This window comes from Acanthochromis polyacanthus, chromosome 12, assembly GCF_021347895.1.
Source record: "Acanthochromis polyacanthus isolate Apoly-LR-REF ecotype Palm Island chromosome 12, KAUST_Apoly_ChrSc, whole genome shotgun sequence".
Taxonomy (NCBI): Eukaryota; Metazoa; Chordata; class Actinopteri; family Pomacentridae; genus Acanthochromis; species Acanthochromis polyacanthus.
Window position 1 is genome coordinate 19,413,909 of NC_067124.1, and position 27,093 is coordinate 19,441,001.

The 27,093-nt window shown below is 43.4% G+C and overlaps 2 protein-coding genes across 2 annotated transcripts; both read left to right on the top strand.

Moving 5' to 3' along the window:
• On the top strand, positions 1-22,903 carry megf8 (multiple EGF-like-domains 8). The gene is made up of 44 exons (XM_022198010.2): positions 1-439; positions 1,200-1,389; positions 1,530-1,693; positions 1,794-2,003; positions 2,139-2,319; positions 2,593-2,681; positions 3,643-3,856; positions 3,954-4,137; positions 4,467-4,612; positions 4,703-4,813; positions 4,960-5,111; positions 5,269-5,370; positions 5,567-5,714; positions 6,086-6,249; positions 6,615-6,818; positions 7,392-7,589; positions 7,941-8,201; positions 8,328-8,446; positions 8,564-8,695; positions 9,087-9,200; positions 9,287-9,370; positions 9,940-10,179; positions 10,276-10,460; positions 10,651-10,864; positions 11,003-11,243; positions 11,363-11,495; positions 11,623-11,873; positions 12,164-12,274; positions 12,368-12,486; positions 14,929-15,166; positions 15,258-15,429; positions 16,039-16,202; positions 16,315-16,450; positions 16,544-16,775; positions 16,905-17,031; positions 17,129-17,339; positions 17,435-17,649; positions 17,726-17,921; positions 18,064-18,232; positions 18,335-18,527; positions 18,624-18,794; positions 18,915-19,045; positions 19,404-19,536; positions 19,720-22,903. The coding sequence occupies exons 1-44, from the start codon at positions 416-418 to the stop codon at positions 21,217-21,219; spliced, it is 8,673 nt and encodes a 2,890-aa protein (XP_022053702.1). The 5' UTR covers positions 1-415; the 3' UTR covers positions 21,220-22,903.
• Positions 22,904-23,424: 521 nt separating this feature from the next.
• LOC110953817 (zinc finger protein ZFP2) lies at positions 23,425-26,352 on the top strand. Its single transcript, XM_022198007.2, has 3 exons — positions 23,425-23,568; positions 23,854-24,314; positions 24,582-26,352. The coding sequence occupies exons 2-3, from the start codon at positions 23,879-23,881 to the stop codon at positions 25,964-25,966; spliced, it is 1,821 nt and encodes a 606-aa protein (XP_022053699.2). The 5' UTR covers positions 23,425-23,568; positions 23,854-23,878; the 3' UTR covers positions 25,967-26,352.
• The last annotated feature ends 741 nt before the right edge of the window (positions 26,353-27,093 follow it).

Consider the following 27,093-nt stretch of genomic DNA (forward strand, 5'->3'; position numbering starts at 1 on the left):
GGGACAGGCCCCTTGCAGAGCTTTCTTTTGTGTTGGCAACCACAAACACCAAAACAACGGCGTCTGTTCGTAACATGGACCGCAGGAGTCTTATCGATGCCGTGGGAACGTTTCATATAAGTGTACTATTGTAGTTTTAGGGTCATCATTTTGCAATTGCATAATAAAGAATTACTCTTAGCAGCGACTTTTCCTGATAGACTGCAGCCACTGGCGATTGCGCATCTGGACCGCTAGCTAGCGAGCAAACTAGCCGAGCACCGTGTTGTAGTTCCAGTCACTGCTCGTCCTCTGCAGTGAATCCGTTTCAGCTACTGGCTAATTTAGCTAACTGTCAAGTCTTCAGCCCTTACCGACAATACGTTAGCTCATGTGGTAGCTAACGTTTAAAGGACCACCGAAAATGTAAATTACCATGCGGCCCAAGAGACGGGAATTGGTAAGTAGGCTGCAATTGTGTAAACTGACCAGCTAACGGCCCCCAGCTTTTAACGGTATTTTTGTTAGCTAGCTTAGCCTGGAATCCCTGTCCGTTAGCTTTGTTGTGATAGCCTGCAGAGAATCCCTTGTTGCTAATTCGAGGTGTTATCTTGGACCTAGTTGCATGTGAGAAACGAAATTAATAAAAACTGTGTTAGGACGGATTTTTTGTATATAGCACAACGTTTTAACGCATCGTTTTATGCTGTGTTTGCTCTTTGAGATTGCTGCACTGCTAGTGTTTGCAAGCTACCATGTATGTAAGTGTATGCAGGGCTAATAGTTAGCTACATCCGAATCAGTGTTTTTTTCCTCCAGAAGCAGATCCAGAGCTTCGTGTTAGCCAGTAAGCATTGCAAATTGGTCATCTTTAAGTCTTTCAAGTTGTGCAGTGTAAATGACATATCTTTGTACAGAAGTGTCGCATACACTTGGATTCTTGCAGTGAGATCAGACTGCAAAATATCCGAATGGTGGATTGCAAGGGCCACACGAAGTTACTTACTGGAACTGACGCTTGAATTACCAATAGAAGCAATTATCTCTATCCGGCTGGCATAGTTTCCTTGTCTTGTGTGGTAGATCAGGTGGCCATCTCTGAAATTTAAGACGTGTACAGTACAATGTTTACCCCCCCAAACCTGTATTTAAGGTTATTTTGTGTTTATCCAGACCAGACCTAAATATTTCTCCTTCATCCTTTTCTTCCTTTCCATCAGGTAGTGCCAGTAATGGCCTCCCCCCTTCCTGTCTCCTTCATCCTGGTGGTCCTGCTGGTGGCAGAATCACCTATGTGCCAGGCAGGGGACTGTAAGGGCCACAGGCAGGTGTTCAGGGGACCACCAGGCTATGTCACAGATGGACCAGGAAACTACTCTGTCAATGGGAACTGCGAGTGGCTTATCAAAGGTATAATGAGCTACAAGAGCATCTTTTGTACTGCTAAACTGGCCGTTAACAAGTAGCTTAGATGATTAGTTTTTCAGCAGGAGTGATTGCTATTTTAAAAGAGCCGTGCTGATAGTTATCACCATTTTAATGTCTTCCAGCTCCCAGCAACAGCCATCGCATTGTCTTGAATTTCACCTTCATGGATACAGAGTGTACATATGACTACCTGTTTGTGTATGACGGAGACTCCTACCAGAGCCCTCTTTTAGCCAGTCTGAGTGGCAACACTTTGCCTCAACCCATTGAAGCCAAGTCTGGAAAGGTATCCGATTAAGACATCATAAATGGAATTGTAGTCTAATTAGCATTTACAGTCTATAACAAATATGACTTGTGCTCACTATTTGATTTGCTTGTTCCAGATGCTGCTTCATCTCTTCAGCGATGCTAATTACAACCTTCTGGGTTTCAATGCTACGTACACCTTCTCTTTGTGCCCTGGAGCCTGTGGCGGTCATGGCCGCTGTGATTCCTCTACTTCAAAGTGCCACTGTCATCAGGGTTGGGGAGGTGCATCGTGTACAACTCCTCTGTGCTCCCAGGCTTGTTCTGTGAATGGCCATTGTGACAAGGTGAGAGTATAGAAGGGGAATATTTGATAACCACAGTCTTAAGGGTCACTCATGTTTCACTAAATAAGCCTTGATTTATCTACTTAGTTATGTTGTTTAATGAAATGATTTTCCCCCCCCATGTTTTTCTCTCAGAAAGGAGAGCGCTGTCTGTGTAACCCAGGCTTCCTGGGTCACAGCTGCCAGCTTGGTCTTCATGACGACAGTGGGGCAGGACAGTGGTGGCATGTGAGTGAGGGAAACCCCTACACGCCTCCCAGGACAGGCTCTGCTGGCGTGTACCTGTCCTCCACTGGAGCCATGTACTTGTTTGGCGGTGAGAGTGGCATGCTGTCAGATTCCATTGATGTTGTTTCCATATTTCGAGTTCCATTTGCTTCTTTAGCACACCTCTCATTTACATGTCTTTCATTCTTTTGTGGCACAGTAACACAGTTTATCACCTAAAAAATGACTCCCATTTTCAGGGTTAGATTTTTGCCAAACGTAACAGTACTATCTTTTTTTTTCTGCTGTCCCCTATTTGACTCATATTCTTGTTTAGTATTTGATAGTGTTTTTACTTGTTTGAATATTGTCTTCCCCGCAGGGTTTGATCTAAACAGAGCTCTTGGTGACCTGATTAAATACAATTTCACATCCAACCAATGGGAAAGCAGGTCCTATGGCCACTCTCCTGTAAGTGTTTTGTGGATATACTCTCAAACATTCACATTTTAGTTTCTTCTTGCTCTTGCTTCTCCTTTACTCAATTACCATGCATACAGCTGACCTGGTTGCAGTCAGTTATGTCCTTACAATGTAACAAACAACAAACCTGGTTTCCTTAATTTGGAGATTGATTGAAACCATTTTAATGAAGTCTAAATTCTTTGGAGAGTTTCTTTATTGCTCACCAAGGGTCACACCAAGTAAATGAGCGCTCAAAAATACACAAAAAATACAAATAAAGTCCCTGCAGAAATGTTGTTTCAACTCAAGGTGGAATATACCAGTCTCAGAATATAGTTATTTCCAATGATTATTTCAGAATTTGTCTAACTAAGAAACAATATTCAGGACTCAAGATTAACTATTTCACTGGTATTACCAGTGCAGCCAACCATTACTCAGGCTAAACTCATCACTTCCTGAACATCTGCTTATCGATAGACACCACACTTACCAATGTTCCCCAAACGCCCCACATTGCAGGCTGCAGTAGCTGCTGCTGGGTGGCTGCGGTGTGCTCTGAGAGCTGTGTGTGACCAAAAATTAACCTGCACGAATCCAACCAGTTGAAATTTCAACTCGCACACTTCAAAAAAAAAAAAAAAAAGGTTCCATGTGTGACGTTATTGGTTGCGGGCTGGAGCCCTGATATTATTTCCACTAAATATATCTTGTCCTCTTGCTGTATTGTCAGACCAAATACATTGCAAAAACCGCCCTTGTCTGAGTTTCATATGTTGAAAACATTTATGATATGACAAATGTAGTCAACATGTGTTAGGGAAAAAATCTGATTACTGCCTTAGTATGTAAATAAAGATTTTATAGTACTCAGGTTATTGCATTTCATGTGGAAGTAACCTCATTTATTTCATTTAATCTCATTTATTATTTCTTGCTGCACTTGTTGACTCTCCTGTGTTCTCAGGTGGCTCGACATTCCCACACAGCAGTAGAGTATATGGGTAATATGGTTATCTTTGGCGGAGAGCTAGCCAATGGCTCCCTGGCCAGTGATGTCTGGATGTACCGGCCCCTCCAGGATGACTGGCAACAGCTCGGCTTTTCTCATTCACATGGTGCCCCTCGACTGGCTAATCATGCTGCAGCTGTAGTCGACAGTTATCTCTATGTATTTGGAGGTGGGTTTGATATAATGGTTTCACTTTGCGGTCTGTGTTTGCATTGGCATTTTTTTTATCCCTTGAGAAATAAATCTTACGTTATCTCATTTCTCAGGTCGCACTGAAGAGGATATGTTTTCTTCTACTCTGTATCGGTTTGGCCTGCATGGCTCTGGGCGGTGGGAGACGGTTCATCCAACTGGTGGGAAGCCGCCGGCCACAGCTGGCCACTCCATGGTGTTCCACAGCCCTTCTAGAACTCTGCTGGTATATGGAGGCCACAGGCCTACCACTGCTAGGTACACACCTTATGCATAATGGGTGCAAGAGTACAACTAAATAGAAAAGAAAACGTACAGAATTCTCTTTGAGTGCTTTTAAATGGGGACGTGTTACAATTTGCTGATACATATGAAATATATTTGTTTATATTTTGTCTTGTTGGATTGGATAAGAAGGTACATGATTCCTGTGGGAGAACTTGTGAATTATTGTTAATTATGTACTCCATGAAAAGGCAAAGAATAGAAAGAATTTTGAATAATTATTCAACAAAGTAAAAAAAAAAAACAGACTGCATCTTTATAGATACTAAAACTGTGCTGTATGCGCTTTATATTTTTCTAAGGTTTAGCGTCAGGGTGAACAACACCGATGTGTTCCACGTAAACAGGCGGTTTTGGACATCTTTTCGTTCCCGTTTCCCAGCAACCGGGCCGAGAGAGAGGGCCTTCCACTCAGCCACAGTCATTGGAAACTACATGGTGGTCTACGGTGAGAATCCAGAAAATTAGCAAACAAAATATTGTAGTCAGTGCAGCTCTGTGTATATTTCTGTCTTATCTTTCTACTTTTCTCTTTCAGGAGGGAATGTGCATATTCACTACCAAGAAGAGAAGTGCTATGATGAAGAGATCTTCCTATACCATTTGGGTTGTCACCAGTGGGTGTCTACTGGGCAGAGATGGTTACTTGGTGAGTTCTTGCGGACTGTAACCTCTGTTACAACTCACAGGCTAAGATCTGTGGGGTCTGATTTTTCTTAGTCGTATTCCAAGAGCGTCTTGGTGGCTGATGCTTGTGCACATAAAGGACCAACAGAATATTTCTGTTTTTCTAAGGCGGTGATGCTGTGAGGGGACGTTATTCACACGTTGCTGCTGTGATGGAGGGACGAGTGCTGCTGGTTGCTGGGGGTTACAGTGGTGTTGCCCGTGGAGACCTTGTGGCTTACAAAGTACCACTGTTTGTCAGCAGTGATCAAGGGGACAGGGTGAGTGAAAGTGTCATAGAGCAAGAGAACTGAAAGTCATCTAACTTGGAAATTGACAAATATGCCAAGATGTGTAAAGACAGATGGGAGAATGGATGAAAAAATGCTTTGAATAATAGCAATAACCTCATTGTATGTGTGTTTGTTCCCTCACCAGGATGCTGTTTGTGCTGAGGCACTAGATGAAAGTATGTGCCTTAAGAACCCAGAGTGCAGCTGGTGTGAAGGCCGCTGTCGAGAGTACCAACCTACTAACCCGGTAACAATTCCCTCAAAGCAGCCTTGGGATTTTCTCTGTCTTTGACTGCTTCATACCAATAAAAAATAGTTGCAATATTTTATATTTATGTCCATTCCCGTATTATTAGACACCCAGTGGCTTTTTTTTTCTTTATTCGTTGATGTCTCTGCCTGGATTACAGATGTAATATGTCACCTCTGTTTTCTGCTCACAGTGTGGCAGCACCGGTTGCTTGGGTCTGGCTCGCTTCCTGTCAGACTGCCAGTCCTGTCTGGTGTTCAGTGGCACTCCACCTCCTCTGGCCCGTGCCCCTGGTGATTTTGGCTGGTGTGTTCAGAATGAGTCCTGCCTCCCAGTGTCAGGTGAGACCCAGGGAGGGAGGAAGGAGGGTTAAAAAAACAAAAAACAACAAAAAACCATATTGGGAGTTGACATGGGAGGGACTAGACCCGTGCTGGTTGTGCTTCAGACATGAAGTATGGTGATTTGACCACACTCAGCTGAGACTGGACAGGCTAATCAGACCGTGATTTGACTTGCCTGTCCAATCGCAGTGCTTCTTTTGGCGCAGTGAGGTCATGTCACTTTACTCCTTTTGAACACACGTCACACAGGAGTCATAGATGGCACCCTATTCAGTACAGTAGTACGCTGTAGGAAACTGCTGTATTGTAAGTTTTTAAGAGGTCAGATATGTTCTTTGTGTGCTGACCTCTCCCTCTCGGTCTCACAGAGCGAAGTGCGTGCCGTGTGGACCAGATCTCAGGGGCGTACGGCTGGTGGGGGGAGCGTACCCTTTTCCTAACCTCCCTCCACTCCTGTCGCACCGAGAACTATGTCCCGGGACTGCACCTGCTCACCTTCCAGCACCCCCGCAACGACTCCCAGCCTGACAAGGTATGGAGTCCAAATCTTAAATCAAAAACTGTACGAGCTGTGATTGTAACAACTTCCCTTTCTGCTTACACTTATTCCTCCTTCCTTCCTCCAGTATTGCTTTGACTCCGCTGCAGTTCTCCAACTTGACTATTATGATTGTGTCACTTATTGCCCATTTCTCCTTTGTGCTCTTTGCTTTTTAATCTCTTGACTCCAATGCTCACGTCCCTTTTTTACTTTCTCTGTTTTGCATTGACAAGGTCCTTTTTTCCGACTACGCTGTTATATTTGTGGTGCAGTTTTCAGAGAATAGTGCTCCTGTTGATGTTTCTCCACTTCCATCCACCCTCCACTGTCCTTCCACCTCTCCACCCCTCCATCAGGTGTCCATCCTCCGCAGCACTACCATCATACTTAGCCCAACCACAGAAATGGACGTAGCCCTACAGTTCAGAGGCTTCATTCACCCATTGTGGGGGGGACCGCCACCTGCACCCCCTCCTACAGAGACTGTCTCTATGTGGGCTCGCATCCAGAGGCTCCACTTTGAGGCTCGAATGGCATCAGGGCCCAACTCCAGCCAACTGGTGAGGAAAAGCACGTGTCAGCAATAGAAACTGCCTTCTGTTCAATAAATGAATGCAATTTTTACTTTGATATTGACAAGATTAGTTTTTCCACACAAGATAATATAGTAGTCAATAAGCATGATTTAGTTTTTATTGTCTGACATTGAATTACATTGTGACTATTAGAAGATAATAAGTGTGAGGTAATAAGTGCACAACAAATATCTATTTCATTCTGGGCTTAGTCTGCATTTGCCATAAATGACATAAACCTCACTTGACAGCATGACAGTATGTCTTCTGACAATCATTTTGGCTGAAGTGACAGGTCTTTAACCCCCTGTCCCCACTACCAAAAATAATGATGACTATAGTTAATAGATTGTATAATTATGTGACAGTAATTTGCTACCTTATCAAAGAATATTGTATTGTATTATATACACTGTTGGAATGCTGACATATTCCAACAGCTTTTTGTTATATTTTAGTTTATACGTCTAAAATGTTTTTTACGTTTGTTAACTAACCCCTCTCCATTCTTTCTTTGTCTGTAATTCTTGTTACATCATGAAACTGCTGGCTGATCAGGAGGTGGTGGGTCGTTGGGCAGCCCAGCAGGAAAAGGAGCTGAAGCTGCTTGCTCGTACAGATGGGAGTAGACTGTTCTCTAACCTGACTAGGGGCAACCATTACCTTGTCCAAGCTGAGGGCTACCTCAACAACTCAGGGTCAGGACAGACCAGTGAGATGGCCTTGATTTGGAACAGGACATTGCCTGGAGGGAGCGTGAGTATTAGCACAGAAAAACTTCTCTATAACAGCAAAGGGAGTTAACTTGCAAGTTGTGACATTTTAGAAACGAACTGAAGTTAGGTCACTCATTTAGATTTGTGTCATTTTTCTGCATGGCAAATTTTCTTGACTTTAACAGAGCACGAGGTTTGGCAATGAAATAACAAGATTGGGATGATGTAATTCAAACAATAGCCTGCATACATAAACAACACCAAAGTTTAAATTGGCACAAATTCCAAAAATGTAAATAAATAAAATTTACATCAGGCATTATTCAAATCAAAAAGTCTTCCCTCGTCTTTGCATCATACCCTCTTTTCTCCAAACCTCTTCTCCATCTAGGAGATCTCCTTCCTGTTCTTGGAGCCCTACCGCTCAGGTTCCTGCTCAGGGTACATGTCCTGTCTGGCCTGTCTGTCTGACCAGTCTTGTGGCTGGTGCCCGTCTTTGTCCCGCTGCCTGCTGCGAGACAGCCCGGACCTCGAACCCTGCCCGGAGGTCGACAAGGGTGACGGCAGAGGGGAAGGTCAGCGCCATCTGCTGTTGGCACCCCAGCACTGCACCTTGTGTGAAGAGTACAGAGACTGCTCCGCTTGTACTCAGGTAGAAGAACCCAGATAACACCTCAAAACGTCTTGACATCAAGTTCCACTATGCTGCAGATATTGTGTAGCTTAATTCAGAGCTATTACATATTTTGACTCGCACAAACTTAACTTTGGCCTGCAGGACCCTTATTGCGAGTGGCAGATAAATTCAAGCAAGAAAGGGGACTACCAATGCAGTCGACGGGGAAGACTCGATGGATCCATACGTGACCCAAGGGGCTGTCCGAAAGTCTGTAACCAGTGAGTTGAAAAACAGTATTATGAACAATTGCTAATGTGAATTATTTCAGATTATGCAAGATTTCTGCAAGAATATATGATTCACTTTGGTTGTTCTCCTCTCTTTTTCTTGTAAAGGAGAAAAACATGTGGTGAGTGCCTCTCTAACTCCAGCCAGTGTGCATGGTGTGAGTCAGCCCAGGCCTGCTTCTATTTTGCTGCCTACCTCACAAAATACCCGTATGGAGAGTGCAGGGACTGGTACGACAGGTAAAATGAGGACGTTTTTAAGCATTTTTTTTAGATTTGTTACACATAGTAAGTTTTGCATACAGTTTAGACTGTAAGTTTCACACAATGCTTTCAATATTGCTGTAAATGTACTCATATTAAAGATGAGACTTGACACTTTTTGTTATAGACAGGGTATGCTCACCTTTGAAGAGCAAAAAGTGTCTTGGTGTCCAAATGCTTACTGTCTGAACTGTACACTAACCAGCTATCTTGTTATTATGTGTATTGATTCTATTCAGCTTGAACACATATAGTGGTACGCTCAGATTATGCAAGCAAAAACATGTAGGATTAGTATGTCAGTGACTTGAATTGAACCTTGGTTCCATTATCAAATATTCTTATTATTTATTCTTTTATTTGTCAGTGTTCACTCAGTCCCCCAGTGTAAGCAGTGTTCAGCTTTAAACACATGCACAGACTGCCTGCGAACATTCCAGTGTGGCTGGTGCGGGGACTACAACAATCCCACAATTGGAAAGTAAGTATGACAAATACTTAGCTGTAAGAGTTTCCTGTAAAAGTCCATACAGCACCCCAGTCCGTGGTCTCTGTCTGTCTCTTCAGATGTCTGAGGGGAGACTGGGCAGGAATAGATGATCCATCAGTGTATAACTGCAGTGTGGCTGTAGCTGAAGCACGGGCTGCAAAGTAAGATGCCTGTTTTTACTCTACATGTAGTCAGCTGTGTGTACGCGTACGATGTTTTTCAGGAGCAGAGCTTTTGTGCTATGGGTTATGGTATAATTTGACACATATACTACATGTACAAAATGTGTTCGTCCCTGAAGATGATCCTTAACTTGTTTTTCACAATAAAATGACTTTGGCGTAAATGAGGCCACATGCATCAAAAATGATAATAGAACAATAATTAGTTAATCTTCACTTTCTCTTGCTGTTTTTGTGTATTTTAAATGCCCTAAAAGTCTTTTTTTCTAAGCTTTTGCAACACTCATTTGCAAATATACTTATCCCAGTCTTAAGTGCTGTAGGGAACCACTCAATGTTATTTGTTATACCTATTTTACAAACGGTTATTTTACATCTTTTTGTTTCTTAATAAACACTGAATTTTCTAAACTGTTAAGATACCTTGAAAGTCTTGACACTCTTATGCAAACTAACAGAAAATTTCTTAATGGAGCCTAAATACAATGGATGAGTAGTTAGCTGCATACAGAATATCTCTTAAGTTCATGTCTACTTGACTGCTCCAGCCCCGAGCCCCAGACATCAGCCCCGCCTAGACCCTTGGACATGGAGATGGAACTGGAACATTTGGACGATGAAGAGCAAGATGCGATCTGGTCCTACCCCACATGCCCTGATGTAGAGGAATGCAGGCTAGGTCTCCACAACTGTCACCCTTTTGCCACCTGCATCAACACTCCCACCTCTTATGAGTGCCACTGTGAGAGGGGATACACAGGGGATGGCACACTGCACTGCAACCAGACGTAAGTGTTTTTGCCAAAAAAGCACAATAATTAAAAAAAATCCTCTTTGGTTTCTGAAAATCTGGTAAGAGAATATTAATTTTCTTCATCCCACAGTTGTTACAATGAGTGTCGTGAGGGTCAGTGCAGCGGCAGCCCGCGGTTTGAGTGTGAATGTTCCCTGGGCTGGACCTCTGACCCTGCTACTTTAGTTCTGAGTGGTGTTGAATGTGATGTAGACTGTGGCTGCAACTTCCACTCCACTTGTATTACTGCTCCAGGGATCTGTGATGAATGCCAAGGTGAGACTTTGGTAGATTCATTTAAATACATCATTTGTCTTTCTGTTATTTTTTGTTTTCATTGTACTCAAAAGTCACAAAACTGAAACTTCATGTGATATTGTTCCATTTTGAAAGAGAAAGGTATCAGGCTATTTATTGGTTGACATTTTTTCTGGCAATGCTCATTCATTCTTCCTCTGTCTTTCAGATTGGACGACAGGGAATCACTGTGAGCATTGTCGTCCAGGCAGCTTTGGCTCAGCCCTGGCTGGTGGGGGCGGCTGTGTTCCTTGTGAGTGTAATGGACATGGCGACCCTCTCCGAGGATACTGTCACAACCAGACAGGCCAGTGCTACTGCACCCACAACACTCAGGGACCACACTGCGAGTCTTGCTTGCCTGGTTACTATGGAGACCCAAGGTAAGAACACCTTTACCACATGGCGGTGTATCTTGTTTCTGAACTGAGTGGACTGTATAGAAACATATTTGACATATCTTTTGTTGATTTTGCTATATTGTGATTCTTCCATCATTACTTGTCTGTCCTGACATCTAGGAACAATGGCACATGCTACCGCCAGTGCCAGGGCCGTTCTGTCCTGCTCTCATCCACCTCCTCCTCGGCAATGCCTCTTTCCTCTTCTTTGGGGTGGCGGAGTGGCACAGAGGGGAAAGGAGGACTGTCTCATTGTCTGTGGGTTCTTTCTGTGACTGAGAACCTGGCACCTTGTCTGCCCAGACAGCTCTGTCCCCCAGTAGCCCTCACACTACACCCAGATTCCCATACACATTGCAAAGTGAGTACAGATATGATCTAATACTATCCACAGATTTACAGGTTTCCTACTCTTTTGCATCAAAACTGTCAGTATGTCCTTATATATGTTCATTACATTCAATATGATTTATTTTGCAGAGCTCATATGTCTATGTATTTGATGGTCTTCCTCGCTTTCTGGGCAATGGAGTTGTACATTCTGACCACAACCTAATAGGAGCATTTTGTGGCACCACAAGGACTCAGCCTGTCACAGTGGAGGCCACCTCAGGTTTGCTTCACACTTAAACACTTACAAATAAATGTATTCACTAATAAACACATGATTTGCTTTAAAACCCAGCAGCAGGCAGGTTAAAGTTTCCCGCGCGTAATTGTATCCTCTCTTTCCCCGCTAGGTGTGATCTCGGTCTACTTTGAAGCTAACGTCTCTTCAAACAAACCTCAAGGCTTCAATGCTTCTTTCTGGGTACGACGGTGTCAGCAGAGCTCTGATGAGGGTGAAGAGCGATCGTCTGTGTGTCCCGGTGGAGGCCAGTGTCAAGGTGGCCTCTGCCAGTGCCCTCAGGGATATGGGGGACCTCACTGCGACCGGCCCATGTGTCCTCAGGATTGTGGGATAGCAGAAGGAAGAGGAGCTTGTAATATAGTAAGAGTTGTGACAATTTTTTAAAAGTTTACCTTAAGTAAAATCTTCCAGTTGACAAAAGGATTATTTCTTTCCAGGACCAGATGTGTTAAAATTCATACTATAACAGAAGATGTTTTTGCATTTGTGTACTATCTAAAATTATATTAGGATGTGGAATAATGTTTCTTGTTGATATTACCCAGCCAGTATTTTAACAGTTCACATTTATAATTCAGTAAAAAAATAACTTAGAATGAGAGACCATATGATCATGTACATGGATAACCATCACATTTTGTTTGTCTTAGTCTCTTGGAGTTTGTGTGTGCTCAGACAGCTGGGCAGGCTCCGACTGTTCTGTTCCTCGGGACTCCAACAGCTTGGTTTGGGAAACTCTGCTGGACACACAGCTGACTGTGGTAGGGACTGACCACAGATAAACACTTTTTGCACATTTCTGCACACACAAAACCATGCACAACCTCACAGTCATATGCTCTCTTGTTTCACAGAACCAAGCTCACAGGTTCCTCCATAGGATGGGGCACTCTCTGGTGTCTGGACCACAGGGAAACCTCTGGATGTATGGAGGGCTTTCTCTCTCAGAGGGCATTCTGGGAAATGTCTACAGGTAAGAAGTGTAACCTAAGAATATAAATGCTAAAGCTACAGGATTATAATACCAGATAAGTCTGCAGCGATCAGTTTGTAGTAGGATCAGAATCATGTTATCAATGATACAGAAATTGTGGATCCAAACTATAAGCTGCGTCACTGCTAAAATCTAATCAATTGGTCCTTGTATCTTTTCTGACTTGAGTAATGTTGCTAACAGACAGACAATCGAATGCCGATGGTCACATAACTCCACTGCATTCCTTGGCGAAGTAATAGTAAGACCTTACTGTGATGAAAACAGACACCAACAGCTTAAAGAATGATGATAAAGCATATGTGAACAATAGCCACATCAGAGAAAAGGGATCCCAATGGGCCAATCAGTGGTTCACTGCAGCTCAGTTAAAAGGTGGAAAATGAAAATTGTACTTGAACAAGTTAGATACAGCACTCAGGCACTGGAACAATTCAAGTGAACATAGAACATAGAGACATAGGGACTAATGACCTCCATGACATATATATGATCATAAAGATGGTGAATGAAAGTCCTTGACTGGACATGTTTCAAAGAGCCCTTGGACTAAGTCTACCGGAAGAAGCCAGCACCTGGTGTAACCGCACTGTTCTCCAGCAGTTTAAGGAGCAAGTCCTGCCGGAACATAACTCACAAGTGCTCTTGAAAGCCAGGCATTAATCCCTACCTAGCAACAAACATGTCCAGTCAAAAAGTATGCCAGTTATGGAGGCACTAGTAACAGATGCTGGTGGATCTGGCACTTGAAATTCTGGATTCCTTTGATGGAAACGGTCCCAACTGCAGCATCTGGTCGATTGTTCCATACTCTAATGGCTGAATGAAGGAAGCTAAGGTCCAAGGTGAAAGTCTTGGCAGCAGGCATGGATAAGGCATGAGTAGGCATGGAGGTGCTTGATCTCCACTTACTAATAATGAATATAATTTTTTCCCACAAGATGTTAGAGGAGTTGAAGTTAGTTTCTTAAAGCTGTTTGCAATTGTTGCCTCAGAGTTTGTTTAATACCTGTAGCATCAGACATGAGCAGGATCCACATGTGTGTCTCCAAAGACACAGAGTTGCGCAGATTTGCACACGAACACCGGCGCTGGTTACTTAATTAAATTCCTGTAATAATAAAGTATTGCAGAGATGTAGCGTCACACTGTGTAGGCCAACTTGTCTTCACAACAGACATGAGCTGTCACATACAGAATCACAGTTTAGAGACTATCTGTTCATAAATTACTACATACGTAAAGCATTAGACAGTGGTAGGATCCAAAAGTGTCTCCAAAGACAGAGATGCCCACATTTACGCACAGAGCAGCAGTGGTGACATCATTAATAAAGAATGATCCTGACTTGGAGAAAGGGCTCATCAGCATCTAACGCTGGACTTTTGTTCACCTTAGATTAGGGCTGGGCGATAAATCGAATTAATTCGATTAATTCGCCTTTTTAAAACCTGACGATTTGAAAATTTGCCAGATCGTAAAATCGAGGCAAGCTTAAATATATAACAATACAGATTCTTCTTCTGCGTTTCACGACTTGTGCACTGGTGCTTGCTTCCGCCTCTCATCTCCTTCCGCCAAAACACACACCCCCGTCACAGCGGACACAACAGCAGATGAAGAGTTGGTCGCGAGAAAAGGGCCGCATGTTACATCGATTATATGGAAGTGGTTCGGCTTTGACAAGACTGACACAGAGCAAACTAGTCATGTGTGCAAGATTTGCAAAAGTACTGTGAAAACGAAGAGTAGCAGCACAACTAACCTCTTTCAGCACCTCCGGCAGAGGCATCCTAAAGAATGGGAAGAGTACTGGCAGCTACGGGAGTCCGGCATGGCTAGCACTAGCCTTAGCAAACAGACCGCAAAGAAACAACAAAAATCAATTAAAATCGTAATCGTCCAAGATGACTAAAAAAAAATTGAGATTTTATTTTTTGGCCATATCGCCCAGCCCTACCTTAGATAGATGAGCTGTCACACAGAGTCACAGTTTTATGAGCTGCAGTTTGACATTTGGCACATCGCAGGTAGAGTCCTGAGCTTTCACTTTCAGAGATAAGTGATCTGTTGGTTATTTGTACACTTTGATCTGCTATTACTTTAGTTTTAGTTTATTATTGTATTATTATGTATTCCACATTATTTGGTGTATTTCCTGGTCTCGCATGAATGACAAATATTGTGTGCGTACTGAGGTGGTTAAATCTGAATCAACTGTGAGAAACAGGAAAGAAAAAGTACCTTATGTCTTTATTACCGGATTGATGAGGCCACTAATGTCACGTCTGAAAGAGACTTAAAAATCAGGTTTTGAGTGATTTTCCTGTTTCTTAACTATAATTGCACATTATGTATGTAGTGCAATGCTCTGTCTGTCTCTATATATGTGTAATAAGATATTCCCACTGGTTGGTTTAGATATTCTGTGTCAGAACATCGTTGGACCCAAATGTTGACGAGCTCTGTGGAAGAAGGCTCCACTCCCGGAGCTCGCTATCACCACGCCTCCGCCCTACTGACCAGTCATGACTCTGGCTCTGGAAGCCACGGAGCCAGTCACAACTTCATGTTGGTGGTAGGCGGTGTCACTCAAAACGGCGTTGCCATGGATACCTGGAGTCTCAATCTCAGCAGTTTAGTCTGGAGAGAACACAAGGTCAGACTTTGACTTACTGTATAAAAACAAAATATCAGAAAAATCTCACATTTCACCACAAATTGATTGTGTTTTCTTCTGCCTCTGACAGAGCACAGTGCTGCCCCCAGTGGCAGGCCACACTCTAACTGTACGTCGAGACGCTTCTGTATTATTAATTGGAGGGTATTCTCCAGAGAATGGCTTCAACCACCACCTACTAGAATTCAACCCTCATTCTGGAAACTGGACCGTTGCCCTCCACACTGGCACACCACCTACAGGTTCATGAAGCATTTTGTAAATTTGTAGCATTACTTTCACTTAGTCAGTAGCTTTCACTGATGCGTCATGTCAAACTGGATTAGGCAGAAATCCAGTGAAGGCAGAAACAAACTGCTAGAATTTGAAAATGCAGTCTTCCTCCTGCAGCTCTTCCCTCTCCCCTCTCTGTTTGCCCACCAGATAAGTATGGGCACACTAAAAGTTAACATTTAGTTACGGTTTCACATGGGAGTTGAACCACATATTGTTCTGTCTAACTGCACCATCTCTAGCTTTGTTGTTCTTCATTATATCTTACATGCTCTGGATATAAAAAGCCCTGTTGTCGGCTAAAATCTCCTGTCGTGGGCTAGATTTTCAAAACCAGAAAAGGGTGCCAAAGGAAGGTGCACAGGTTTTGTTTCCTCTCAAGACCACTTTAATTACATTTGTAAAAGTTTAGTAAATATTTTTTCGTCCAAGAATTATTGTGTACCCCACCATAACTATGTACTGATCATCACATTTTGAAAATATGAACAAAAAAAGCAGACAACACAAATATAGATGCAGCAAACTCACTGTTTTCTGCATGTAAACCTGTTTTGCCTGATCTGTTCATTAAACAGGATTATATGGCCACTCAGCAGTCTACCATGAACAGACTGATGCCATCTATGTGTTTGGAGGCTACCGCTTTCACGTTGAGACAGTGGAGCCATCAGGCGAGCTCTACAGTCTATATTACCCCAACCTCACCTGGTCCCTGCTGGTCCCCTCACAGGGTAGTAAGGTAAGAAACTGACCTCATCTAGTGTCCGTCACTATTGAACAACTCCTCAGTCCAATGAGTTACTCTCTGTCTCACCATTATACAAACATAACTTGATCTCTTTGCTGTGTAGCCCCTGTCCCGTTTCTTCCATGCTGCAGCCTTGATCAAAGACACCATGGTCATTGTCGGCGGGAGGACAGAAGCTGAAGATTACAGTAACTCTGTGTCTCTGTACCAGATTAACTGCAACACCTGGATACAACCAGGTGCCTGATTTAAAGTCTAGCTGTACGTTGAGTTGTAAATTCTAACTAAATATACAATAATCTAACCATTTTTTTTTTACCTCTGATCTTCAGCCTCAGCTGTAGGAGATCCAGTAAATCGCTCTGTATCTCTTGCCATGACAAGCTGGGGTGGTCGTCTCTTCCTGTCAGGAGGCTTCAATGGGGTCACGTTGGGCAGGCTTCTAACCCTGTCTCTGCCCTCTGACCCTTGTGCCCTGCTCCCCACACCAGAGGCTTGCAACACTACCACTGGCAGCTGCATCTGGTGTAGGGGAAGCTGTGCTTCTTCTGATATTGCAGAGAGGTAACAATTTTGCTGAAATCAACACTAAATTTAAAAAGAAAACAATCTGTTCTTGAACTTGCACTAATCTGCAGTAGCTAAATGAAATATATCCAGCTCTTACCAATTCTGTCCCTCCTCCTTCATTAGAATGGGCTGCTTCACTGGACAGTCCCCCTGTTCTCCAACCCCTCGTCAACCAGATCAGTGTCGAAGACTCAAGACCTGCAGTGAATGTCTTGCCCGACATCCTAAAACATTCTCCAGTTCGTCACAGGTGACATGTGACTCACATACCCTGACACAGTTATTTGCTCTAAGCAAGAGAAATACTGTCAACTAAAATCTGTTTTTTTTTTAATACAATTTTCCAGTTGGCATTACAGTGCAAGTGGTGCACAAACTGTCCAGAAGGGGCTTGCATCAGCAGCTCTGTTAGCTGTACGTCTGAACACGACTGTCGGATCAACCAGAGAGAGATTTTCCTGTCCAGCAACTGCACTGAGACCAGCTGTGAAGCTTCTGACTGCCCCAAGTGTACCGCTTCTGGAAAATGCATGTGGACTCGACAGTTCAAACGCACAGGTTGAAGAACTGTTTAAGAAGCTAAAGATGAATCATTTAGGACATTTTCGTCCTCATGAAGTCTCCCACTGAAAAATGTTTACTTCTTTTTCCAGGCGAGACGAGGCGCATCCTGAGTGTCAATCCCACTTATGACTGGACGTGTTTCAGCTACGCATTGCTCAATGTCTCACCCATGCAGGTGGAGTCATCTCCTCCTCTGCCATGCCCTCCTCCTTGCCACAGTCTCCATAACTGCAGCCTCTGTCTGGGCTCCAGAGGCTCCGATGGAGGCTGGCAGCACTGTGTGTGGAGTATGGCTTTGCAGCAGGTAAGATTGTATTTCGGGTTTATAAATGTAATAAAATAATGTTCATATACAGCAAACTTACCTCCTCCTTTTGTAGTGCATGAGCCCATCATTTGTGCCCCTCCGATGTGAGGCAGGCCAGTGTGGTCGACTGCTCTCTGGGGGGGACTCGTGCTCCCCTCAGTGCTCCCAGCTCAACCAGTGCTCCCAGTGCATTGCCAGGCCTCAGTGTGGCTGGTGTGCTACTCGGGGCGGCAACGGGGCTGGACGCTGCCTGCAAGGAGGACTTGATGGTGAGAAAAACTGTGCATTTCTTGTTGGGTTTGAGAAGCCAAGTATTGTATGGTGCAACAAATCCAGTGCTGTATTATTAACCTTCTTTAGCTACATTTCTACTCTCCGATTCCCTCTCCTTCATTTAATTTCCTTCCTCAGGTGTGAGTGAGGGCGTTTGCCCCCTGAGAAACAGCAGCTGGTCTTTCCTCCATTGTCCAGAGGAGGATGAGTGTGCTAACGGCCATCACCACTGCAACAGCACTCAGGACTGCCATGACTTATCCCAAGGATACCACTGCACCTGCAAACAGGGTTACATTCTCAACAGGTAATACATGAGGAGGGATAAAATAAAAACCCACCAGCTTATGCTTTGTTTTAAATAGACACATTTATCCAAATCTCCTCTTGTTGTTTTTCTTGTTTGCAGTGTTTCTGGTCAGTGTGAGCCAGTGTGTGCACAAGGCTGTGTGAATGGGACATGTGTGTCTCCAGGAGTCTGTCAGTGTCACTTTGGCTTTGTCGGGGATAACTGCTCTTCTCAGTGTAGCTGTAACAAACACAGCAACTGTGCTGGTGTTAGTAAGCCAGATGTTTGTCTTCAGTGCCACAATAACACCATAGTAAGTGCTTATGGTAATACAAATCCATGTGTCATTCACCTCTTCTTGTTTTTATATTCAGTCCTCAATATTGATTTCTCTGTTCCCCAATTTCAGGGTAAGCATTGTGAGAAGTGCAAGCCTCTATTTGTGGGCTCTGCTAAGGGAGGCGGCACTTGCCATCCATGTCGGGAATTTTGCAAGGGAAACAGCGCTGTGTGTCTGTCTCGGGATGAACACAAGAAGGCTCTTGAAAACCCACGGCTGTTCCCTCTGGATCCTAGCACCGTACGTATCTGAAATCCTGGTAGCCTTCTCTTGAATTATATGCAAAAGCAAACACAACAGGAAGTCATCTCATGCACAGTCTTTGTTCAACTCTTTAAGTTTCAGGAGTCTTTTTTTCAGATTCAGAAATGGATTTCTGAGGGTCCCACAGAAGATAATGCCATGTGTGTGAATTGCCAGAACAACAGCGTAGGGGACAAATGTGAGAGCTGCCTCAGTGGCTACTTCCTACTGCAGGGAAAGTGTGAAAAGTGAGTAATATCTGCTGAGCAGTCCTAACTAACAATGCAAAGTGTTTATTTATCATATCCGAAATAATATAAACCTTTTGAAAGTTTTGCAATGTTAGTAATCACAATTATTTTGGGTATACACAGTACCAGGTCTGTCAGACATAGACATTGATGCACATTTTCACTTACTGTCCTATTGCTTGTTTTTTTTTGTCTTAAAGCAGCAAATCACATCATACTAGTAATCAAATTGTAATCTCTATAAAGTGGAGAAATAGGAAATACAAATGTTACAAAAAGGCAGTCATGAAAAATGCTTTAGATGCTGATGTAGTAACAGTCTGTTTAGGATTCTAAGTTTTCCTTTTCATTTCAGGTGTCAGTGTAATGGCCATGCAGACACGTGTAATGAACATGATGGTACAGGTTGTCCCTGTCAAAACAACACAGAGACCTCCTCGTGCCTCAGCAGCCCGCAGAGTGACCGGAAAGACTGCTACAGGCAACAAGTATGCACACTCTCAAGATATGAGTTTTCACTTAGCAGAATGTACACAACATATTTTATGAACAGTGACGGGGATCTGTATCACAATATATCCTTGCATTTTGTTTGCTTTAAGTAATGAAAAGTTTGCATCAATTACTTGTTTTGCTTGCTGAGAATGTTTTTGCTTTGTTCTTTCATTTAGTGTGCCAAGTGCAAGGATTCCTTCAATGGCACACCCGTGAATGGGCGTCAGTGCTATCGTCAGTTCAATGTGGACACAGAGTGCTGCTTCGATCCCACATCCCAGACCAACTGCTTCCATTTTCCCACCATTCGGAACCTGCCCAAGGGGCGCACTGTGTTTTTTGCTGCCCAGCCAAAGTTCACCAATGTGGATATTCGGGTCACCATCGATGTTACCTTCGGTGAGGTGGAGGTGTACGTGTCCAACTCTCATGACACCTTCATAGTGGACGTGGATCGGTACACAGGGATTCACACCATCAAGATTGAGGAGGAATCAGTGACTCGGGGAACAACTACAGGGGTAGACAAAGATTCACCTCCTTCCCCTATAAAGGTGTTTGCCAATGCCTCATCAAGCCTCGGAGGTCCTGTGCTCTCCCACAATCCATTGCAGCTGCAGGCAAAACCCCCAGGGTCAGACAGAGAAATTAGAGAAGAGCGTGCCGAAGGACTCATTACCTACATCACTGTGTGGAAACCACAGACGGTGCTGATTGTCCGTGGTGTTCGAGATCGCGTGGTCATCACCTTCCCCCACGAGGTGCACTCCCTGAAATCCAGCCGCTTCTACATTGCTCTCAGAGGCGTGGGAACTGACGAGAAACAGGGAGAGTCCCAGGGCCTGCTGTTTCTGCGACAGGACCAAGCCCACATCGATCTCTTTGTCTTCTTCTCCGTCTTTTTTTCTTGCTTTTTTCTTTTCCTGTCCGTCTGCGTCCTTTTGTGGAAAGTCAAGCAGTTCCTGGACTTCCGCCGGGAGCAGCGTCGCCACATCCAAGAGATGACCAAAATGGCATCGAGGCCCTTTGCTAAACTCACCATATACCTTGAGCCTGAGGAGCCTCAGCTCATCTACCTGCCGTCGGCCGGTGGAGGGGTGGGGGGCAGCACCGTATCGCTCGCTCATTCCCGTACTAGTAAGTTGGGTGGAGTGGTGGTGGGCCAGAGGGGCAGAGCAGGAGCTGTCTCTTATAAACACGATGCAGGCTCTGGACCCACAGCCCACCACCATCATCACCTCACCTTGGGGGGAGGGGGCAACAGTGGCCAGCACCTGCCGCTGCATTACTTGAACACCCATCACTACGCCAGTACCACAGCTGGCACCCCGGCCTCACATCATCACCACCCGTCCACGTACAGCGGCTACCAGCACTTTTGCCGCTCTGACCCTTTCCTCTCTCAGCTAATGGGCTTTTCCTACTCCTCCTTTAAAGTCGGGCCCATCACTCTGGAGCCAACAGATGATGGCATGGCCGGGGTGGCCACTGTCCTCTTCCAGCTGCCTGGGGGTGTCTTAGCTCCAAATCGTGCCTGTCTGGGCTCTGCACTGGTTACTTTACGCCAGAACCTGCAGGAATACTGTGGCCATGGCAGTGGAGGAGGGCATCCTGGGGCGGGTGCAGGGCGCAAGGGACTGCTAGGGCATCAGCACCTGACCACTATGGCTATGTAGGTGAACAAGCAGAAGATATAAATTAAGTACGAAAGATGGAATAAGTCTGTAAAGTGTTTGGTATATATGGTAAATGAATTTCTCTGAAAGAAGCATAGTCATAAGGCAAAGTCCAAAAAGAAAACATTATGTCAGAGTCTGTTAACTTGAGCATTTTGAACAGAGATGTACATACACTGTATAATGAATCAATAAGTGTCTTTTATTGTATTATGTATTGCTATACTGTATTTCAGTGCTTCACACGACCAAGCCAGCTGTCTCTAGAATGCACTACAACCGCTATACGTATCAAAAGATGTCGTCACACCATGTCTGTGATCACTAAACAGGTATGAGCACACTCAACAGCCAGTCTAGTACGACTTGAGACTGAAGCTGGTCGTTAAAAATTACTCTCATCGACCAACGGGGGTGTAGAAAAAAGTCCATCTGCTCGCTTTGGAACCAATGTGTGCTTTAAACCCCAAAAAGTGACAATCAAAAGTTGCCATTGAGAACAAACGGCTTCACTTGGTTCAGCATAATGTGCAAGATTTTGATTGTCAGTCCAGTGCAGGAAAAAAAAGTCAAAGTTGCTTGTGAAATGGTTTTTATATCATAGTCATATGAGTGATTTATAATTGTAGCTCAGTATACGGCAGGCTTCTAAGCTACATGTTTATGTTTATGTTTTTGCATATTCTTCCACCTGCTCTGTTGCATTTTTTTTCTCTTTCTGCTCATCTGCCTTCACTTCTTGCCTTGTCAGTGAGTCAACTGGCTTACACTTAGTACTTGTGGTAATGGAAGCGTGTGTGACGCAGCACCTGGAAGATGTAAAAATAACATTTTATATTTTGTTTCACGAGTTGCTTTTTTGTACAAGAGTTGAAGGATAATGTTTTCAATATTAGTCCTTAGTTCCTGACACTAATAATTTAATGACAACAGAACTCGTCCATAAAAATTAAGAAATTATGTGTCCTTTTTAAACATTTAATTACATTTTGTTTATGTGAAATGTATTTTGGTGTTTGGCATGTTTTGCTGGACTGCTTTTTTCAGGCAACTTGTCTGCTTAGGTGATTGTATTCGCCAGTTGTAGCTACAATTTGGTTTTAAAATGGTTATGGAAATGAAACAGCAGGAAAAATGTTACTCTGTTGACACTAGAGTGATATTGGAAAGAGTTACATTTGAAAGTTCTCCTGGTGAGAGAGGGGAAGGTTACATAGCATTTTTTGACTGAACTGCTTGTTCGCTGTTGACGTACGTATTTTTGTTTTCCTTTTTGCACTGCACGGAGCCAGTGAGCCCCATCATTCATGTGAAATACGATAGAGGGGTGTCATCCAGCCTGAGATGTCGAGGACGAACTCAGAACGCTACTGGCTTCTTATCAAATAAACAAAACCATGAGAGATTGTTTTCATGAACCGCAGCATAGTTAAGCAAACTGAAGCTCAAATGAATACTGTGCTATTTATAGCAGCCACACATCCACAAATTAGCATTAATACAGTTCTTTTTGTCTCGTACCTTTGTGTATGCTGTTTTTTTTAACATACTTTATTTTTGTACATAACTTCTGTTGTGATTGTTTTTCTTTTTGTTTTGTTTTCAAAGAAGGGAACCGTGTTGTACAGAAGAAAGCGAGAAGATTCTGCTTTGAGTCAGCTGAAATAAAGTCTGTGGAACATGATTGTGTGTGTGTGCGCTTTGTACAGTAGACAATTATGTGATGTTATTTTTAACAGGACAGCCCTATAATCCTTATGTCTGTGCCTCTGACAAAACAATACGGATGGCACATCATGATTCCCAAAAGGTGGCTTCATAATGTTAGCATTTCAGTTTTGAGAGTTTAAAAAATGTTATTCAAAGTTAGATATGTTCTTTTTAACACCAAACTATTTCACATATCAAACGATGCAATTGTTAGGAATTAAAATTGTACAAAATGATTTGGAAGGTTCGAGACAGTTCTATTTTCTTGAGACTTACACTAAATGTCTCAGCCTATCAACTGTAGATTATTCAGAAAAATCTTCAATCTACAAGTTCATTTTTGTCATCTGGTGCAGACAGTTTTCCTCATGCTTCTTTATATAACTGAACATAATTAAAACGCTTTGAGATAGATAGATGGATAGATAGTTTAAAAAGCTATTCCACTTTTGTTGCTGTCACTTTAATGGCATTGGGGGCGTAAAAAGAACATCACTGATCTTAGCTGGTTGGCCAGAACCAAAGGAAGTGTATGCTGCTCTTCCCCTGCTTTTAACCGTACACACTAATGCAACCAGCTTCTAAACGTTAGCTTATATATTGCAAAGCATCTTCGGCTGAATCCTTCACTTACAAATTGTGAGTCTCTTGCTCATAGCAGACAAAAGCTGAACTCTTGACAGCCGCACAGCTACAAGAAAGATGCCGTAACTGATCCCCAGTCCTAGCTCTGCTGCTAGGCTAATGCTGTTGTTATGTAGCATAGCCTTGACGCTAACGTTAGCTAGCATAAAGATCAGGAGACCAAAATAGACAGGATTAAGTTCAAACTTGTTTCGCTTTTGTGTGTCTGACATCGCCTTGAATGTGACTGCCTGTATTTGTAAGATACTCACCTTCCAAATATTTTCTTGTGGTCCACAGCACGTTAAGACTGAATGGTGACAACATGAAGATGAAATCTGCCAAGAAGAAAGCAAAGAGAGCAGTGAAACAACAGCATGAAATCCCAGTGAAAACAGAAAATGAATCAGAGGAGCAGGGTGATTCAGAGGAAACTTCTCATGAAGTACACACGAATGGAGGTGGTCTTAATATCCAGATAAAGGAGGAACCACATTCACAGGAGATCAGCGAGGAGCACGGTGGAGACACATCCAGCTATTTAGACACTAAGCCTGATATTCTGACAGCTGCTCATAATCCACAAGGTCACATAAAGGCAGAGTGTGACTCTGACCATCAGCCAGAATATGAATCCACTGAAGCTGCTGTCAAGGAGGAATCAGAGGCATGGGTTAAAAAAGAGAGAGACGATGAAGAGGAGGCAGAGGATGCTGGCAACAACCCAGAGGATTTTGAAGAGGGAGAGGAGCTCTGCAGAGGTAGATGACAACAATTTATATAAAAACTATTTAAAAACATCTCTTTATGGGTAGTTATTATTTACCTTTTCTATTGTATTGGTGTCAGATGATTTCATGGGAATACTTAAGCTATCACATCAGCCTAATGACTCTCATAAAGCTTTGCTGTGTTTTTTTTTTTATAGTGGTAAATCATTATGTTTTAAATTGTTATAACAGGGATGAGGGAAATATTAATTCTTTCTTTTTTCTCTCTCTCTGTTCATGCCTTTCTCCCTTATGTAGAATCATCATCGGAGTTTTTTCCATGTCCTCACTGCACCGTCTCCTTCACTGACTTGGACTTCTTGGAGAAGCATGTGAAGTGGGTTCATCAGAAGCAGTATCTTGCTAATCTGAAAAAATGCCTCTCAAGCCGCACACTAAACCTCATCCCCAAACACACCTGCACGGTCTGCAGCAGCACCTTCACCTCTAAAGTATACCTTAGGAAACACATACGTGAAGTCCACCCTTCTGCCCCTCCCCGCAGACTTCATCCATGCCCGACCTGTGCACGCAGCTTCCAGTACCTGAAGAATCTGAAGAATCACTGCCAGCGCTGGCACAACATGTCTGTGGTTACCAGAGGAGGACATCTCAGTTGTGCTGATTGTGGGAAGAGTTTTAAAGCTACGTGGGGTCAAGGGCCTCATTTATGTCATGAACCAGATAACACGGAATCTGAGGACAAACCAATCTGTCTGGACATTGGTGTACAGTGTCCAGAATGTGGCAAGAAGGTGCGCACGCCTCAGAGTTTGGAGGATCACATGCGCACCCACACAGGTGACCGGCCATTCGTCTGCAAGGATTGCGGCAGGAGGTTTGTGGAGCGCAGTGGCTGGCGGCAACACATGAAAATACACACAGGGGAGAAGCCATACAAATGTCAGGTATGCGAGAAGGCCTTTATACGATCGCACCACCTCAAGTGTCACTTAACCACACACTCGGGCAAGAAGGAATATTCTTGCTCTGAATGTGGAAAGGAGTTTGGATTCAAGTCCAGTCTGGATCTTCACTTGAGGACGCATTCAAATGAGAGACCCTACCACTGCAATGTGTGTGGAAAGAGCTTTAACACTCAAAGAAACCTAAGGGTTCACACCAAACTTCACACCAACGAGAAAGCTCACCAGTGTGGTGACTGTGGGTTGAAGATAGGAGATCTCGGGGCTCTGAAAATACACTTACGGACACACACTGGAGAACGACCTTACCACTGCACAGTCTGTGGCAACAGGTTCATTCGCCTTGCACATCTGAGAAATCACCAACGCACCCACACTGGTGAGAGACCCTACAAATGCAATGAATGTGATAAGAGTTTCACTCAGTCTGGTGACTTGGTCAAGCATAAGAGGATACACTCTGGGGAAAAGCCCTTTGAATGTCCAGAGTGCCACCGCCGATACACTTCCTCCGGTGATCTGGGCAAGCACCGGAGAAGCCACACTAACTTGCGTCCCTACACGTGCCAGGAATGCGGAAAAAGTTTCCGCTTGTCCGGCCATTTAAAAACTCACATGTTAACTCACACAGGGGAGAAGCCATACTCTTGCCCCAACTGCCTACGTAGGTTTGCTCGTTCTCACCATCTCTCTGGGCATGTGGCTAAATGTCGCTGAGATTACCTGAGATGACTGTAAATAAGAAAGTCCTGATTTAAAGCATCAGTTATAGTAGCTGTACACAGTCTACAGCTGTTTTTTTTTAATGAATGTTTTAAAGTATAAACTCCCATCTGTAACAAATTATTTATATGAACTTTCTGTAAACCTCTTGACTCAACTTATTGTTTTAACTTATGAGATGTTAATTGAATAAATGTGCTACTGCATGGAACTTATATGATGTTGTCCAGGTTAACTCTAAACTAGTTTTGTATGACACTAATTGAGGCTTGAGTGACATATTGTGAGGTAGAGATCAGTGAGCAATGAGTTTTTGTAACTGTTGAATGCTGAATTATCTGTACAAACATATAATAAATGATATGATGAATGCATAAAAACACTGTGTGCTATGTCAATGGGCAATACCAAAAATATTTGAACCATTTGTGCACACATCCTAAACATCCCCAGTAAGAATGGCTGTAAATCAACAGGGTCAATAAGGAACACTGATGAAGTTTAGTTCTTTTGTTTCAGCTCTTAGGAGTAGGAATCTTACAACAGTGATGAGTAAAACTTGAAAAGTCTCGGAGGCTGTTTAGAGATTCGTCTCAACTTCTGCTTCATGTAGTGGTCATCACAGGGTTTATGAGCTTTGACACAGTTACACTTCAAAAGCAAGTTGTCTTGTTTATTTTGCAGCAATAACTTTATTAGGCTAGTTAATATACACTCAATAGTCACTTTATTAGGTACACCTTGCTTGTAGAAGGTTGGATTGCCTTTTGCCTTCAGAACTGCCTTAATTCTTTGTGCCATAATTTCAACAAGGTGTTGCTCAGAGATTTTGCTCCATATTAACATGAAAACGTCACACAGTTGCTGCAGATTTGTCTGCTGCACATCCTGATGCCAATCTCCCGTTCCACCACATCCCAAAGGTTCTATTGGATTGAGATCTGGTGACTGTGGAGACCATTGGAATAGGATGAACTCATTGTCATGCTCAGTAAGCCAGTAAGATGATGTGAGCTTTGTGACATGGTGCATTATCTTGCTGGAAGTAGCATCAGAAGATGGGTATGTGGTCATAAAAGGATGGACATGGTCAGCAACAATACTCAGGTAAGCTGTGGTGT